General features: G+C 32.7%; 1 protein-coding gene across 1 annotated transcript; it reads left to right on the top strand.

Moving 5' to 3' along the window:
• Nucleotides 1-3244: 3244 nt before the first annotated feature.
• On the top strand, nucleotides 3245-18733 carry LOC145745504 (adhesion G protein-coupled receptor L3-like). Its single transcript, XM_082563601.1, has 22 exons — nucleotides 3245-3437; nucleotides 7612-7822; nucleotides 7994-8103; nucleotides 8531-8639; nucleotides 8844-9006; nucleotides 9409-9608; nucleotides 9887-10049; nucleotides 10271-10511; nucleotides 11059-11199; nucleotides 11780-11901; nucleotides 12206-12323; nucleotides 12499-12629; nucleotides 12756-13360; nucleotides 13709-13963; nucleotides 14227-14329; nucleotides 14528-14745; nucleotides 14894-15043; nucleotides 15188-15359; nucleotides 15672-15858; nucleotides 16508-16663; nucleotides 16985-17418; nucleotides 17504-18733. The coding sequence occupies exons 1-22, from the start codon at nucleotides 3326-3328 to the stop codon at nucleotides 18485-18487; spliced, it is 5085 nt and encodes a 1694-aa protein (XP_082419727.1). The 5' UTR covers nucleotides 3245-3325; the 3' UTR covers nucleotides 18488-18733.
• The last annotated feature ends 282 nt before the right edge of the window (nucleotides 18734-19015 follow it).

The following is a 19015-nucleotide window of genomic DNA, read 5'->3' on the forward strand; positions in this document are numbered from 1 at the left end:
TATAAAGAAATGGAGGACGATAGATCATTTCAAAACTTATTGCAATATATTTACTAATACCCTTAAAATTGGGTGATTAAATATAAAAAATTAATAGTTAGAGTATTTTTAAATATAATATTTTTTAATTACCCAATGTCCCTAGAAAATGTTATGGCTATAGGTATATTCTTAAAATATATTTTATAATTTTATTTATAAAATTAATAATTAAGTATCACTTGGTTTTAATATAAATGGGCGTCGTTATAATTAAGCCTTAATATCCATGTTATGTGATTTCAATTCGTGGAAACCTGGTGTTAATTTAAAGTGTTATTATCTGAACGACATGTTATGTTTTCCTAGCTCTTCACGCGTTTAAATCGAATTCGGGCGTGAAGATTGCCTTTATTCAATTACAGGGGACGCTTAATAATTATTGCGCGCTAATATAAAATACCGATGTGCAACAACGTAGAATTATAAAAAGATTTAAGCTCTAGAAAACACGGCTGGCTCTTCAGTCCTTCAGTGCTGGGCATAAGTAGGCTCTTGAACACAAAATAGTAACTTTGTTATTCTTGAGATCGGGGGACAGAATGGCTAAACAGAGAAAGACTTCCCGTTTTTGAAATTAATAGGAACGTAAAGAGACCCTCACTCCGCCTACTCTATAACTGCCTTTAACATTTTAAATTCAACTTACAAAAGTCGTCAAACTTTAGAGTAAGGGCGGCGGTAAAGTCAACGACACTACTACAACAATGCTCTAATTATCCAAGTGTTATGACATAACAAAAAAATCCACAAAAATAAATTCAAAATTAAATATTTTTTTAAATTAATTTAATTACCCAATTTAGTTTCACCTTCTGTCCAATATAACCTTACACAATGAATAATCTCGTTATAAGTGACGTAAGTGACGTCATCTTTGGCGGACAGCTTGTCACATTAAAACGAAATGAATCAGAATAAGCCTGATCGGATTAAGAAGGTATTTGGTTGTTGTGATAAGGTGTGTGGCTTGATTACCACAACCGGCGCCCGAGTTTGTTTTTTTTCCACTACATTAGACCACGTAATACAACACATAACGGACGCAATATGCAATTAGACAGGAGCTATTCTGGAATAATTTGGGATAATGCGATTGTAATCTAGAACAAAAACAATGGCACGCTGCCTCACGACCTAAATACATCAGTCGGTCTACGATTTTTCGATTTCGCAACTCGAGAATTCAAAAACAAAACGAAGCTTAGAGTTTTTTGCTTGCCATTGCATTGTTTGCACTTCATGGCTGCTCGGTTGGATATTCAGGATGTATGCAGTAGGATTTCAAACGAATTTCTGGTGTTTTGCTAATACGTGCGTTCAGACTTAATCTCTTATTCGGCCTTCTGTCACGCCGAGAATAAAACCTAAAAACTTTGAAAATCAAAAAATGGATTTAAATTTACCACCATCACAAAGCGGGTGACTTTTTGTTTTTTTATTGATTAAAATAAACGAGATTAGAAATCTATGTTCACACGGTATGGGTCTGTTTAGTGAATTGGAACGATTGGGTATATGTTACTAATTTAAGCATAACTCTCAATTAGAGAACCGGTCACCCAAACGGTATGCTCTTATTTCTGTAAGCAAGTGATGTAATGTTATTGCTCTACCCACCACAAAAAGCGCCCTAGTTAAAGTAAATTATGGAAACAAACAGAATTGATTGATAAGGTTTTTTTTTATAAAGGAAAACGCAGAGAGCGATGTAATTTTAACTATATAAACAGTTTGGTATTGTGCGGTTTTTTCTCCTATGACGTTATATCTAAAAACTCTAATCTAATCAAGTTATCTAATTTCTACTAAATTTTAAATTTAATTTATTAACAAAACGGTTGCATAACTAAAATTAACAAATTTGATTTAAAACATCTATTACATTATGCATTATTTAGTCTATATATAGAATATATTTTAATGCATCCGTAAATAGGTCTCGGATATATTTTGATATATAGAAGCATTTTTTTGCTTTATAATATTATAAATTATTTAAATGGTTTTAACGTTAAACCATTGGCAGTCTCCCATGAACCTATTTTTCGCTTATTGCCATGTTGTTTTATTCTTTTCATATGCACAGAAAGAAAGTCTTATGTGCGACTGTATAGCATGTAAAAATGAATATTTCATGGCCCGCCGCTTTGTGCTTCGTTCATGCATATCATTCCACCTTTACCTTTCTGCAGTAAAAAATAGAGTAGAAAAATTACCTGCGCTTATATTGGTTTATATACTTTAATAATGTCAGTGGGTTGTTGTTAATATAGGCGGGCAGTTATTATTATATACAATTTTTAGTATCTTTTTACTATTGTATACTTGGATGCCATACAAACAGTGACTAATGCCATTACATATGCGGTATGCTGCGCTGGACGAGTCTATGTTTACATAAAACAAGAAAAGAGAAAAGTAAAGCTACTGGCCGTAGGAAACGTATTGTCTGAAACCCATAGTTTGTCTGTAAAAATTGTAGGGTACTGATTTTACCGCCATACAAAAGCAAACATGCTGTCAGGGTATGTAATTTGTGTTCTACATAATTCTAAAGTAGTAGCTTGGTTTATTGTATTACAGTAATGGCAGTTGCTATTGTGTATTGATAAAAACGATGTACTTGTAAAAGTTTTAGGAATATGAAGGCTGCAAAAAGGTGAAAATAGTCTCACCGTATAGTCCAACGTGCAGACTGTATTTGTATTGTAGACGTAGCGATTTTATCGGTGGTTATTAAACGTAAAATTTGAGGTTAATCCGCAGAATGTGTGCGCTTTCTTTACACAACTCGCAGTAGGAAGTACCTTTCATTCTCGCTCGCCATTCGCTCCAGGCAAGAGTCAGCGACAGACCGAACGACGACCCGCTGCTAGCTTTTATTCACAGTCGTAAATGACTGGTAGTAATAAACTGCTTCAGTATGTGCATTTATTTAGTAGTTGACGGTTAGTTTTTTTGGCAGACTGTTGTTTCGAATATAAAGAAAGATACAGTTAAAAGAAGTTTACTATTAAAGAATACAGTCGACCTAGCTGACAACTTTATAATCTCTAAGGAATATAACAAAATATGCTTTGAACGTCAGGTGTAAATAACTTAAAATCCACAAGGGCCATACTTTATTAGTGTATAGTACTCAGTGAATCATAGCTAAAGTACTAATTGTTGTTTTTTTCTTTTGATTTTAATTTTAGACTCACAAAGCACAGGATATATGTACATAAACTAGGTTAAAAGATTATAAACTACCAGCAGCCTGTTGTATATAACTTGGTAGTTAATGGATTTAAAACATAAACAATTTCAAACAGCTAAAGTTCGGATAGAAAACCACAAATGCTACAAGGATACAAACAAGAAAATGATCTCCCTTTTCTTATTATTGCTTTTAGGTAAGTTCGTAGTCACTTAATTTTTAATGGACAACTGTATAAACAAAAATGTGCCGTTGGATAAACACAGAATATTGTATTATGCCTGTGTATAGGTTAAAGCGATTCCGATTTTAATATCGCTAAATGAGATAACAAAAGTAAACTCAAGTTGTTAAATCAACACAACACATTTCATTAATAGAATGTAGTATTCGTGATCTAATTGTGTCACTTTGGCATGTCGTCTTGACGGATTTCCAAGGCTGTGTTACAATGTATCAAAACATAATATTCCGTGACATGCCTAACTAATTTTTGATTTTTGCGGTTTAAATTATACAAATTGTAACAAGCGATATAGATCGTATGTATGATAAAGTTTGGTATGGCCATTATAGTTCACCCCAAGGCAGAGTATATAGGTATTATTTGCCATTATCGTATGTTATATTGATCGTAAAACCGATATGTAACAAACTAGCACAAATAACACCAATAAAAGGGCAATCGTACAAGCCAGAAGTTATTTATCACATTTAAATCGTTCTTTGGTTGATATCAGGTTTCTGTAATAGTGAAAAGTCAGTCGCCACAGTCATTTGATCGCCCTATGCCTGTAACATTATCTCGTTGTAATTTAAACTGCGAATTACTTTGGTTTAAAAGCAGTCACCTTTAGTCGTTCCTTCTAACGATATCTGGTTGCATTACAATTGTATCATTTCGCTTTTATTTTTTACCGATTAGTCCTCTAAGTTGTAATTAATTTTGTTACGGATACAGGCGATAGATTGGGAATATTAAATTACATTTCGTGATTTTTGTGTTTTTGTTTAAGTTAAAAATAGTATAGTGTGTCAAGTTTGTTGAATTTTATTGATATGTGTCATAATAAAAATCGTCTTTAACCTTTACCACATAATTACCCCACACAAAGAACAATAAAAAAGATTTCGCCATTTTGCGCTGGCCCTTAAAGTGACGTCACCCAAAAATGATTTATATTTTTTACGACCCAAACATTGCGTTAAAATAAAAACGAGGCAGATATTAATATAACTAGTGTCTGATAAGTTAGCTTCGGGCAATTAAACGTCAGTTTTGATCCGTTTTAGTTCCGCCAAATTTAAATAAATGTCCCGTCATCTGTAGAAAAAAAAACGACTTGATGACGTAATTTGATTATTAATCGAGTTATGAATAAATTAATTCGTTTTCGTACACTGAACTTGATATTTGTGTACAGTTGTCAAGGCTTAACGAACCTCTTTTGACCTTATATAGCGATTATAACATTTGAGTAATAAAAGGCATAAACAAACCATGGGTTAGTTCGAATCGGTGAAAAATAACCAATCGGTCACCATTTCTGTTTTCATCTGCCACTAATTCATCACACACCTACCACGATTTACTTTGCGTATCGCTGCCATTAATCAGCTTAGCGTGATATTAAAAAAAATATTATCTACCAAAAAATCAAGAATTTTTAAGATTGGTTCCTAGATTAGATTTCAAATTAAATACCGTGGATAACGAATATAATGGAAATAAAAAGATTTGATTAATTGGTGTAACATTTATTTTAAAGAAATATTAATTTTTGACGTAATCTTTAAAGGTCAAGTGTGAGCGTTATAACTGCTTTAATTTTAAGTATGGCGTTTATTATTGTTTATAAAGTATATATACATTCACACAACATAAATTTTAATTAATACATGTTTTAATTTTAACAACTTTTACACACTAGAGTTTTTGTATATTTCCCAGTATTAACGTATATTTTTGTAAGGCCATTAGCTTTAAAATGGAGATTATTGTGTGCCACAATAGGAAATGCATGTTTTTGGTAGCGAAAATCTGCTTAAAAGGTTTATAATGGACGTGTATTGTCACAAGCTGTCACATGTTGTAGCTATTATTAAAAATTCGACTCACAACCTTGTTTATTTTCCCTTGTGCATTAAAATAATGTCCTAAAACCTTCTTTACCTTTATAGTTCATTTTTTGTGAATATCACAAAAAGCTTCTTAAAACAAAATGTTTATAGTAAAAAGTCAACTAAAAAACTAACATCAATATATATTTTACCATTGTTATTTTAATTAAATATTAATTAATTTAATTCAATAATAAATTAAATGATACGGTTAATATATAATTAATCTTTTGTATTCGAGAAGAAAAGATTTCAATGTCGTCCATTTTGCTTTATTGTGTTTTTGTAAGTCACTGTCACGTCATATTGTTCACTCTATTACGTCATAATGTTCCCCCTGTAACGTCATATTGTCCACCATTCATGCGTGTAATTGTCGGCCTTGAATTTTAACGTTTAAAACCGCAATAACTTGAAGTCGAGGTAATGCACGTTTTGGTAACGCCTGTCTGCCCCTTCTTTACCTAATTATAAAAGTGTCGTCAATCTTAATTTTGGTTTAATTTATAGTCGAAATATTATAGGTTTTTTCGGTATTTAGATATTTATAGTTTTTTTTAAAGTATTTTAAATTTTACTTTAAATGTTTGTTTTATTAAATCGCATTAACGCTGTTTAGAAAATCCATTAATCGCATAATGTCACTGTTGGATTATTTTTCGAGATTTACAATCTCACAATTTCCTTACGAGTTGGTAATGTAAAAGGACTGCCGTGCCACTTTCTCTTAATGAACTGTCAATCTGTGTACTTTGCCTAAAGATAAAACGCGATAGGGTAACACAACCATGCCAAAACTTTCTTGAAGTTCAATTAATATCAATAAAAAGCCTCTCACCCTTGGGAGGTATGTGTTAACTTGGTCTGCAGGCTGAGTAGACTAAATATTAAATTTTCACATTTTTGGCATACATTAAATCAGTTTTAAAATCAAAGTGCTAAAAAAAATAAAAAAATTGACAGTTTAGGTTTAAAATGTTTGTGTTTTACATTTGTTGCGTAAAAAACTGCCACCAATACTTCATTAAAACTTTGTCATGAATTTTAAATGAGTCAAATCTTTATCACAAGCCTAATTTGTGTTGAGCGACTGTTTTATCGAGTTTTTGTGTTGTTTATTGATTGTTATCAACCGATGTCTGTGATTTAAGTAAAACCAGTCTCAAAAAGATTAAGAAATAGCTCTAAAATAATCGCCCTGTCAAATTGAAGATTGTACCGCAGAATTAATGACATATTTGCTCCAACATAGCAGTTAAGTTTTAAATAAACCCGCGGGCTACTTGCTGTAAAGTCGTTCTAAAAACTAATTGCAAAATATTGTCATTACCTAGCGCTGTTTGTCCAATCTTCTATTTACAAATTGTCATTGGTGAAAAAATAAAAAAGACAAAAAAAATATAAACATTTTGGTTTACATATTAAACATTTAAAATTATATATTTTCGATTTAGTCAATTGACCTCAAAAATGTATTTTAAAACTAATTTTTCTGTGGGTTACATGACGTCATCGGGCGAAATTTCGCCAAAAGTTCAAACGTTATCTAGATGGGATTATCTGCTATGTTTAAGCACTTCAACAATAGAAATCTAATCCCACTCTTAAGATTGCGAGTTTTACATTAAATCCAAGCTTGTGAAAATTGTTAAACAAAAAAAACATGTAAATTTAAGAAATATTAATATGTAAAACAAATTACTTTAAGAAAAAAATTGATATTTTGTTGAACTTTATAACTTGGCCGAAAGTTTAAAGGGTTAATCTAATAGGATTAAAGTCTTGTCCAATTAACCCTTCAACCAATGATCTAAATTGCTTGAAGGGTTTTATTTATTAAAATAAATCATCAAAATACACAGCTTGTTGCTATATTAGTCTCGCTATAATTGAGAACAAAAATCGGAGAACTTTTATCGCAGCTGTCGTACTGAACCGAATCAAGAATTGGAGCGTAACTCGTCGTGTGTTTGTGTCAATAACTGCGATTTTTCACACTTTGATTGTCGATTTTTATCATCATTTTGCGTGTAATTTTAAATGTATATTCCAGGCTATCTATACAATCCAACTATAAACAGAATATACTGTTTTATTTTAAATTTTATAATACTTCAATGTGTCTATGAATAATGTATTACAAAAACATGTAAATTTTAAATTATAAATCCGGCTATAATTCAGATTATTTAATTTTTTAAATTACTATTGATTTCTTAGTCAACCTGGTACCTAATTTTTCCATTTAGTTACGACAGCTCTCGGTGATTTAAGCACACATACCGAGGTAGCCTGTGATGGTAACCCTCTTACTATAAGATGTCCCGGTAACAACTTGATCAAAATTCAAACGGCAACATATGGTCGACAGGATGATAGAATATGTGTCGTCGATAACAAGGCTCTGATGAGGAACACGCATTGTAGTCTCAAAGAAGCCTTCAGTGACGTCACAATAAAGTATGTGTAAAAATAATTGATTTTTTGCAAAAACTTGGTGTTCAAAAAACGTTTTTTTTTAATAATTTTTGGTAAAAATTTAACGGTTCTAGGTAGCTACACACACATAAATGTGTTTTTATTTGTATTTTATTTTCCTTTTTTTAAATGTGGACCCTTTTTTATCTTCAGATGCAATGCAAAGAGTGAATGTACCTTTGTCGTTGGAACCGGAATGTTTTCGGACCCGTGCCCGGGCACCAGCAAGTACCTGAACATCATGTGGGAATGTGTTCCATTCAGTAAGTCTTGATGTGCGAACTACATTTGTCGACAGTAAATTAAGCGTATCAAAACAAATTGGCTTTTCTGGTGTTGCTGAACGTCTCTTATCTAACGCGGCATTCCAGCACTAATAATTCAACAAATTATATTTATTCCATTGCTTTTAAATATGTGGTTCCATATAGGCTCAGTAGGGAGTGCATAATTGGCCAGTTTACAGCGCTTCGTCACAGTATTATAAACCTGTTTTGTTATTGTTTAATTTCAAATTGATAATAACTCGGTTAAGGAGGCGTAATCATAACATTCCTAGAAAAATTATATTTGATCGTTAGTGTTAGCGTTATCCTTATAATAATATAACACAACTTAAAATATTGCTTTTAAAATTAAGACTAAACTTTTATTTTTGAATTTAAATTATTTTTTGTTTTATTATTATAGTTACTGCTTGCCCAGGGTCTCTAGAAAGCGTTTCATCAAGTGAAAATTACTTAACAAACAAGATGGCGGATGCGGCTTGGGTTCGAGACCCATTTCAACAAACAATGAAGTAAAAAAACATTTAAAAAGACATTTAAAATAAAAAAACTTCCGTTTATCACAGACATATATTGGCTGTGGCCATATTATGATAATTATAATACAGTTTGTAGGGTCAGCTAACGACTAGTATTTCTAAAATAATACCAAAAATCATTTAAGTACAATCTTATCTAAAATTAATTATACTTACATAAAACTTTAACTTTTACAGGATATATTATATGGGATGGGCTAAATATGAAACGCCCCAACTTTACGAATTCGCCAATCCTGAAGCGATGATAAACAATAATGCAAATACCTTCCATCATATGAGGGACCGAATTGACGGGACGGGATTTATTGTGTACGACGGGAATGTGTATTACAATAAAGTAGGTTGTTTATTCTTAACACCATTCTATTTGTAGATCGTGACCAGAATGATACGGTTGTATGGTTGTTATGAAAAATTTTATTTGTAAAAATAGCGAGGTTTAAATGCTTTGTTTTGTCTGTTAGATAAATAATTTCAAAACAAGGATTTTTTAAAATGTTTTTACATGTTACAACTTTAACAAATGTATTAAATTATTTGAATTATTAGTTGGACTGCTTTAAGTAAATTATAACCTTCCGTAATTGAAAATTTACATCATATAATTTAGGATTTTATTGACATACTAATAACACTTCACAGTGGTTATTAAACACTGGCAATTAAGTTTAATCTAGTTTATTAAAAAACTCCAAGAAATACCAAACCACCAAAATACTTAAAACTCGATCTTTTTTAGGAACGTTCTAGAACTGTTGTCAAATATAACCTGGGTAAAAACACCGTAGACGCGGAGGCGGATCTTCCGGGTGCTAACTACCACGGGACTTCCCCTTATGGGGTCCTTAAAGCCACAGATATCGACATGGCAGTCGACGAGAGTGGATTATGGGCGATCTACGCCACCGAGGCCAACGATGGAAACATTGTGCTCAGCAGGTGCGTAATTTACCGCTTAAACACGACGATTAATCCCACCTACGAGTAACACATGCTCGTTAATGTAAAGTGGATACTCGATTGGCAAATATCATTAAAATTTGATGCGTCAACCCGCGTTCGATTGGCGATCAGTATAACACTACTATTAAGTGAATAGCGATACTTGAATTAAAGCGCAATTGACAAAATGTACCTCCCTACTAATTAAAAATCAATATCAGATTAGTATCGATTTTTTGTATATAATTTAAGTACATTATATTTGTTATTTGCAGACTAGAGCACCATTCTCTTAAAATCCTGAACACTTGGAGGACTTCTTATGATAAGTTGTCAGCTTTAAACGCTTTTGTTGTATGTGGGGTTCTGTATGTTGTTAATTATGATACACTTAAAATCAATTACATGTATAACACTACTTCATCTACTGAAAAAGAGGTATGAAAATATTACAACATTAATATACTTAAAAAATTGCATTTTTTATTCCACTTTAAATTTGAATCTTTACCATTGTTTTTTTTTATTAAGTTATAAACCCATTTGCTACATTTTTGTATTGTATTTCCAATTTTTTTGTTTTTTTTTAAATTATTTTTTTAAAGATTTTGTCAATTTTTTTGTAAACCAAATTTTAAAACTTTCACTTTTTATTTTAGATAAACATCTACGTACCTGGAATATCAAAAACCACCTCAGCCATTAACTACAACCCCAGTGATCAATCATTATACGTTTGGAAGGATAAAGAAGCAATTTTGCTCAGCATCCAATTCCAGAAAATTGTTGAAAAACCAACTGAACCTCCAACTGAAGTTATTCCAACCACTACAACGTTAAAAACTACAACAACAAGGAAGCCCAGCATTGGTGGTGGACCAATAGGATCAATAGATAAAGGTAAAACATAAATATTTATGGAACTTAAAGGCGCACTGAAAAAAAATTAAAGGGGTCCTGAAAAACAAAAATTTTTTCGAAAAAATGTGATATTAAAAGCCTTTTACATTTTTTAAGTTGTGAATTTTGGTAAAACACACGTAAATATGCATACCTTGATTTTAAAAGCTTCAAAAATTTACGTTTTTTTCGCAATACGAAAGTATATTAATCCAAATTGTAAACAACATTAGTCAAATATTTGATTTTGGACATTTATTAAAATGTATGTCTACCCAGTTTTTTAATAAACTATTCCGTTAAATGTTAATCTAACTTTGTTATTTTAAGTGGTTACATATGACTTTGGTTATAAAGGATTAAAATTGTTGTTATATACCAACAACATACTCTGTCGTGATACCACTATATTGTTGTTACTCGAGCGTACCATTTCTTTACCTCCCAGCCAAAATATTTCGTTAAAACGTCGACTCTGTGGTGCCAGTTACTTAAGTTTACTTAGTCTACCCACATAACATTTTAAAAGGTGGATTTTTACTTTTAGTGCCTTCTACTACAAGCAAACCCCAAGCCAACTCGACAATTATACCGACAACTGAGGTCCGTTATTGTATTGGTGAGGAAAAAAATGGACTTATTTGGCCAGATACTCCATACTCACAAATAGCCATGATTCAATGTCCAGGTAATTTAAATGTTATTTAATACAGAGTGCAATGTATGCAGTAGAAAACTTTAAGTTCTCTAAAATGTGCTCTAAAAATTGTGATGTAAAAAATTTGTTCGTTGTAAAATTATCTATGGTGTAATTATAGAGTGATATTTGCTCTATGTTCAATCACAGTTTAGTTTATAGCAGGATATTATCGCTTGATTAAACACATAACCTTAATTGTAGTTCTTTTTTATTTGCTCTCAAATTACCCCATACATTCCTATACGCTTTACGTTGGTATTGTGGGTATAACTGTGATTATTCCAAGCTTTATTATAGGCATATTATTTAAGTGTTCATTGTACCGGTGTATGAGTAAACGTAAAACAAGCTAAAGAAACTAGACTAGCAATTTTCCAGTCCACTTAACATCGATTGTTGGCTAAAGCCCGCGATTTAGTCACGAGGCTCAATTTTACATCTGTTTAAATCAAGCCAATTATTACGATCGCTCTCAATTTGCTGCTAACCACAATTTTGTTCTTGAAAAATAGCTAAAGCTTAAATAGCATGAAAATCAAAGTGTTTTAAATGCAATGTTTTTTATTAGGTCAAACGGGTAGTAATGCTATATGGATTTGCGGGGGGACTCAATTAAATCCACAATGGACCACCAAGCTTCCTGATTTAACTTTGTGTTCTTCGGTTTGGATCAGGGAAATCCAAAACGAGGTTTGTGTTAACTTTGTTCATTTTTCTACTTATTTAAAAATTAATTTATCCACACTATTTTAAAATATTGTTAGATCCGTAATTACCATATAGGTTTTGGTAATTTTAAGTATCATTTTAATGTAATGCATTTTTTAATTTGTTTTTACATTACTTTAGGTTAATAGAAATAAAAATATTTAATACAGTTTTAAAATCTTGTTGTTTATAATTAACCTTTAAATATGATTTGGTTTTGTTGTTTTAAAGTTTTATTTCCACTTAGGTATGCCCCCTTTTAACATGTTATTATTATTATGTTTAGCTTCTACAAGGGTTAACCAGTGCTAATTTAATGTGTACGAAATTTGAACGAAACCTTAATAAACATAAATCCAATCTTGCAAGTTGGGATATCCATGTAACAACTGAAATATTACAATGTAAGTGGAAAGACCTATATATTCTAACATTAACATCTGAACTACTTAAAATACCAGGCATTTTGTTGTTTAAATAACACTTAAAAAAAAAGTAAAATATCATTAAATCAACCTTTACAAAATGTCATGATAATCAATAATGAATGCAGAATTATAGGAAATTTAATGTTTTTAGATATTCTTGATTCAACTGGGTTTAATGCTAGAGATGCCTCGTCGATCACAGATTGTGTTTTGAAAGTTACAAACACTTTACTGGATCCAGTCGTTGATGAGGCTTGGTCGAAATTAAGTAACACTGTCCAGGTGGGTGTTATGACAAATAACTTTCTCAAAAATGATTCATCGCGTAAACTTGATCCTTTATGACGTCATTTATGAATTGTGTGTGTTTAATTGTAAACATTTTATAACACTTTTTTTTTGTTTTAGACCGACATTGCCTACCGACTTGCGTCTCTAGTTGAAAAATCAGCTTTTATTTTGGCCAAAGATATGACCGTTGCTGATAGAGTTCAAACTAGTTCACCGTCAAACGACGATGCCAGTCTTAATTGGTCGGGGGAATATGTTGCTATTGGTATCCGAATTGTTCCGGTTATTAACATTCTTCCACCAGCTGGATTACGTTCTGATTGGCTGCCTAATTCAACTGTTGATGACTTTACTACGTTTCGCGGACAACTTCCACAGCAGGTCACATGGCAAAATGGTGAGGGTGACGTTGTAACAATCGACGATCTTGCTTTGGTTGAATCGCTACGTCCGTCGATGGATGAGATGTTAGTTGTGGTATACATGACATTCGAAGGCCTCGGGAAATCGATGAGTGATTCCGCGGGGTTTGGAGGCTCTCAGTTCCCGGTAAACTCAAAAGTGCTGACGGTGTCAACCGGTATCTCGGATAAGAACAACAATATCAAATTATCACCCAAGCATCCCCTGTTTATTAAAAGACCTGTGGTTTTTACATTGGAAATGCCAACCAGAAACTTTCAAAACCATGCTTGTGTGTATTGGAACACTGCTAATAGAGGGTAGGTTACTTATATAAAGTAGATAACTGTATTTAAGGTTTAAAATCGGGCTGTATTTAGAGTTAATTTTGTAGATGTCTTTATTAAATTCACACTAAAAGTTTTACCATTTATATTTTTGAAAATCACCTTAGATTATAAAGCTTCTTATATAATTTCATCAACTATTGAATGAAATTATTTAATTTCATTCAGTAGTTGTGCCTTTAAACCATGTGTTAGTTATTTAAAAACAACTAGTTTAAGGACTATTAATATAAGGAATTGGCGGGTTTCAAACCCAAGACCTTTCAAACTGTAATCTGATGTCTTGACTATCTAATTTACCAATTGTTTTTTACTTTACAGGTCAGGAAACTGGGCCCAAGGTGGTTGCATATTAGCTGCTTCTAATAAAACCCATGCTACTTGTGAGTGCGACCATCTCACTAACTTTGCAGTTTTATCCTCGGATCATCAATTTCCATCAACATCTGTTGCTCCAGACTGGGAGAAACCGATCATATCAAAACCATATTCAATCAACGTTGATGTAGTGTTCAGTGGGATTATTATATCAGTTATATTTCTGGTTATAACTTTTGTTACTTTACTGGTGTATAGGTAAGTTTCAGAACTTTTTGTTTTTTATTTTTGTTTAAAATAAATGTTATTTTAACAGAGGATTTTGTTGAGTTATTTACTTATAAAATTTTGATGCAATTTTAGTTATAATTTGACATTAATTTTAGTTTAAATATGTCACACACTGCCAATATTTGATTCAATTTTTGGCGGGTCTTAATAAATTGCATCGTCAGCACCTAATTAAATATTAATGAAGTGGTCGCTGCTTTATTTAAATTTTTTTTTGTTTTTTTTTGCAGCAATTCGATGGATTTAAACACAATTCACAAAAACCTGACTTTCTGTCTTCTTGCCTCAGAGGTTTTATTCTTAGTTGGTGTTTCAGCAATTCTAGAACCGACGGTAAGTAAATATTCGTCAAATTGGATAATGTTTGTGTTTTCAACGTAAAAAAGCAAATCGTAAAAAATCGGCTTCTTTCTCTCTATTTTAATGGCATCGTTAAAATTCGTCCGTTTTACGACCACCAGACTTTTATATTTTCCTCGTCCGAATATTCAGTTTTATATTTTTACAATGTTTTAATTGTTTTTTTATCAGGCCTGTTTTGCCGTTTCCGTTTTATTTCATTTCGGTTTCTTGTGCGTGTTCACATGGGCGGCGATAGAGAGCTACCACTTGTACGTAGTGTTGTCTGACGTAGTACCACGTGACAACAGATGGCGACTTTATTACGTCATTGGATTTATATTCCCACTGATCATAGCTGTAATAAGTGGAGCAGTGAATTTTAAGGGATATCAAATAGAGACCAATATGTGAGTGTTAGGGCCCTAATTTTTTAAGTTAAAAATGTGGTTTATTTGTCTTATTGTATACAGATGTAAAAAGTACAAATTTTTATGTAAAAATTGCTATTTTTACATAAAAATTTTTACATAAAAAAATTTCTTTATATTTTTTTAGTTGTCTTTCCCACACGAATGGAAGTGCGATCTGGTCGTTTATAGGACCTTGTATATTTCTTATATGTTTCTGTGTTGTAACTTTGTCGTTTGTTCTGAAAAGATTACATAAAACAAGGTTCCCCGAGCCAACAAAATGCAAGAAAATAAGGTAAATTATTTTAATTTAATGCTTTTGATATAACGCCTTCATGATATATAGCTTTATATATGTAGCATTTGAATTTTAACTTTACTCATATTTTTAACCAATTTTTTTGAATTTTTAATAATTAAATTTTTTATTTATTTTTAGAAATAACACCGCGAAGACTTGTGCCTTAATGTTCCTACTATGTGCGATGTGGAGTTGTGGGGTGATGTGGATTTATGATATTCAATCTCAATTTACTGCTTATTTGTTCTGTGTCTTCTGCACTTTCCATGCTATCTCAACATTTGTGTTTTACTGTGTTCTTCCTAAACCGGTAAGTCAAAAAAAATAACTAAAATTTAATAATTTTTACGTCAACTTTGCCACAGAGTGGTGGGGTAAATTAAATTATTTGTCAAATCCAAAGTTTGGTGTTATTTTTATGGTATTTGTCTCAAAGGGGTCATGGTTTTTGATTTTAATTTAAGCATGCTTATTTAGACGTATATCAAGTTATTTGTAAACTCTAAACTTTAGTGCGTAGGCTAGGGTTGAACCCGAGTCCTTAAGTTCTGTAACCTGCATCTTGCATTATATAATATGACACACATAAATTAAATAAATTTAACTTTATCTTTTTTTGAAGGTAAGACAATTATACCGAAATTGCTTCCATCGGCTTTCCGGCAAAGAAGACCCCATGACGTCATCACCCAACCGGTTTTACCTTGACAACACCAGTCACAACCAGACCTTGCAATGCACTTTGCAAGGCCGAGATACATTAGCCAGTCGGGACCGGGCTGGGACCGCAGAATTCCATTACAGACCCGGTAAAATTTAATTACTTCGAATTTTTTTTTAAATTAAAAAATTAAACTAAGTTAGAAATGTAAGGGATAGGATTAAAAACGATTGAAGTTCACCGAATTAAATGAACATTTACGTCAGGAGTTTTATTTATCGATCGGACAGTGTTGTGTTACGACCTTTACTCTGATCTGATTAACTTTAACATTCTCTGATTAGGATTAGGTTTAAATTATTCAGAATGTACAAAAGAGTCTTCGATTTATTTCGTTTCATATTTCGATATTTAACTACAGTTTTTGGGTCACCTGTCGTTTTGAGATAATCAATTTAAGAAATTGGGGGAACTTTGCGTTAGAAATATATTAGAAAAAATATATTTATTTTCGATGTGGAAAGGTCAACTTAACGACCCAACCATAGGGTAACATCTGTTACCTATACCCAGCCTTAAGTTGCCTTTAGCAGTTTGGGATATTATTGATTGTGATTGCCCAATAATTATTCTGCTGATTAAGTGCTGGCTCAGAAGGAGTTGATACCGTTTATAGCACCTACCTCAAGGACGCTACAGAATAAGAACAGCTGTGGGAATCGAACCACAGACCTTATGTAGTGAAGCCAAGTGTTCTGCTGTGCCATTTTATTTTTATGTTGTAAATTTATTTCAAGGTTTTGCACCAAATGGAACTGAAATAAACCAAACCCAACTTGGAAGACACGAATCTCAACCCCTCATGACGGATGGGTATTGTTTAACATGTGAGCGAACGATGCAGACTCGATGTACAGCCATCTCAAGTGCAAGTCAACAATTCGACAACACTGGTGAGTTGTTGATATTTTGCTGAAAAAAAACTTTTGGATAAATTAATTTTGGTTTAGTTCTTTAAATCTTGGAATGTCAATGTTTGAATTAAATTTTAAAACACCTAAGATTTTGCTGAAAAACTTTTTAATTAATTTTAATTTTGCGTTGGTGTTTTGTACAGCTTAAAATATATTAAATTAAGTCTTAGAAAGCTTTTTTTTATGTTCTTTTCTAAGTTTTATCTATTACTTGTTAAAGGTTTTTGCAATTTTTTTTATTTAATTGACTTTTACTGTTTTTTTTAATTTAATTTTTGACATTTTCTTGAATTTTTCCAGATCTTAAACTTCCTTCATCATCAACTCATCAATCCCGTCGCCACCATTCCGTACCACACGGGTGCAACCATTATGTTCACCCCAGTAACGGACCTGTCTGCGATACCTGTGACGTCACAAGTCCACATCATCACCACGTGACCGGGTCGAACCATTATTACGAACAATCTACTCCACAATGTAGCAACGGTCACCCAACCATTGGGTCAGCATGTTATGATAGACTTCACGATATAGTCAGGGACCCACTACCCGCTATACCCAGCTATAACAACGAATTAGGGGTCGCTGTGGCTTACCCTCCTACGTCATCATGTTTTCATTCGCAACCCCGTTTAAGTCGACCTCATTCTCACCTGTACGAGACTTTGGGGACTCCCCGGCAACGCTCTATGACGTCACTTAACAACCCGAAAGAAGTTGTGTTACCACAGGTAAATATTAAAATCTTTAATTTTTTTAATTTTAACTTGAAAAAAAATTCAAAATTTTATCATTTTTTTACTTATTGTTATTTAGCATCAACCGATTCCATTACAAAGACGTAATTGTTACGAAGACGTCGAACAAAGAGTCGACTACCGACCTCCAAGTAGTCGCACAGATTGTCACAATTGTATTCAACTTCAAGGCCCAGAAATCCAACCAGTTCATTCCCATAGCAACTGTGGTTATGCATTACGTAATCCTGACCAAGTGAGGCCACAAATGCAGAGGACAGCAACTGGAAGTGTTTCATCAAGACGATCTGCCAGTCATCAAGTTAATAAAAGTGGAAGACGATCCGATCCTCTTTCCACCGACCAAGGTTACGACACTGACTCTCAGCAGCCTCAGGCTGTTACGAGACTATTCTCAGGCACGCCACATAGCGACGGTCATACTTCGAATTGGGTCGAATACAATGAGAACAAAGCACGAAGTCTTCGAGGTTCAGTAAACACTTTAAGTTCGGCGTCCATTGATCCAAATGTAGCCGAAAAAATTGAGAGTAATCAGAAAACTCAAACTCATGTTGAGTCTGATGATGCCTCAGAAAACGACATGGAAGTTGAGTTAATTACTCAATCATCCTCTCGTGCTCCCAAGGAAGCAGACGCAGAGGAATTAATAAACGATTTAAAATTATGTTCACATAAAAACAAAAAGCCATACCAACAACCTGATGCTATAGAGACAGGTGAAGGGGGGAATAATAGTGTATCCGGTAGTGTCACTAGTTGGTCGGCTGTTATTGGTTCAAATCCCCGCGCTTTTAACGCTTTATATGGTCTAAGTAACGAAAACGCTAAGAAAAAAAGCGTAGTCGATCCAAAAGTGATATTAGACAATGCGCATAGACAACAGCGCACCCAGAGCAGGGAAAGTGCCTCAGATTCTGGCGAGCCTGGAACTTCCGCTAAATCAACTTTTGCCTACACACTGCCTGGCACTGCAGAAGCTGGCACAAAAGCCAGGATTGATTTAAGATCAGGCGGAATTAGCATGGTCACTAATCTATGAATAAATACAGTTCTATAACGTCAATGCTTTTCAATTATATTTACTATTTAAGCTAATTTGTAGCCGATATCGTGCCGCTTTTACTAGTTCACCTGTGCTTCTTTTTTACCGCTTGTTTTTTAATGTACTTTATAATTGATTGAACCTAGGTAAACGTCAGCCTATTTGTTTTAAATTAGCGATAATGAATTAATTAAGCAATTTTTTTTTATCTTGTTTACTGCATGTTTGCGGATTTAATAAACATTTTATAAAAAAAACGTTTAATATATTTAAAAATAGAGTTCTAAAATAGAAATCAAATAATAAAGGCAGTTTACCATTTTAGAAAAATTTAGTCACGTGGTTCAAAATTTTAAATTGGAAAGTTTTCAAAAACTAGTTGTTTGTCAGCTTCGTTTAAAATATTAATAAAAACAAGTAATGCTGGATTATCTTTAACTATTTGACTATGATTTGAAGATAGTAGAAACCATCTTAACCGTCTTAATGGGTAAGTAAACCTATTTTAAGTTTAGAATATCGAAA

The sequence above is a fragment of the Corella eumyota genome, chromosome 3, assembly GCF_963082875.1.
Source record: "Corella eumyota chromosome 3, kaCorEumy4.1, whole genome shotgun sequence".
Taxonomy (NCBI): domain Eukaryota; kingdom Metazoa; phylum Chordata; class Ascidiacea; order Phlebobranchia; family Corellidae; genus Corella; species Corella eumyota.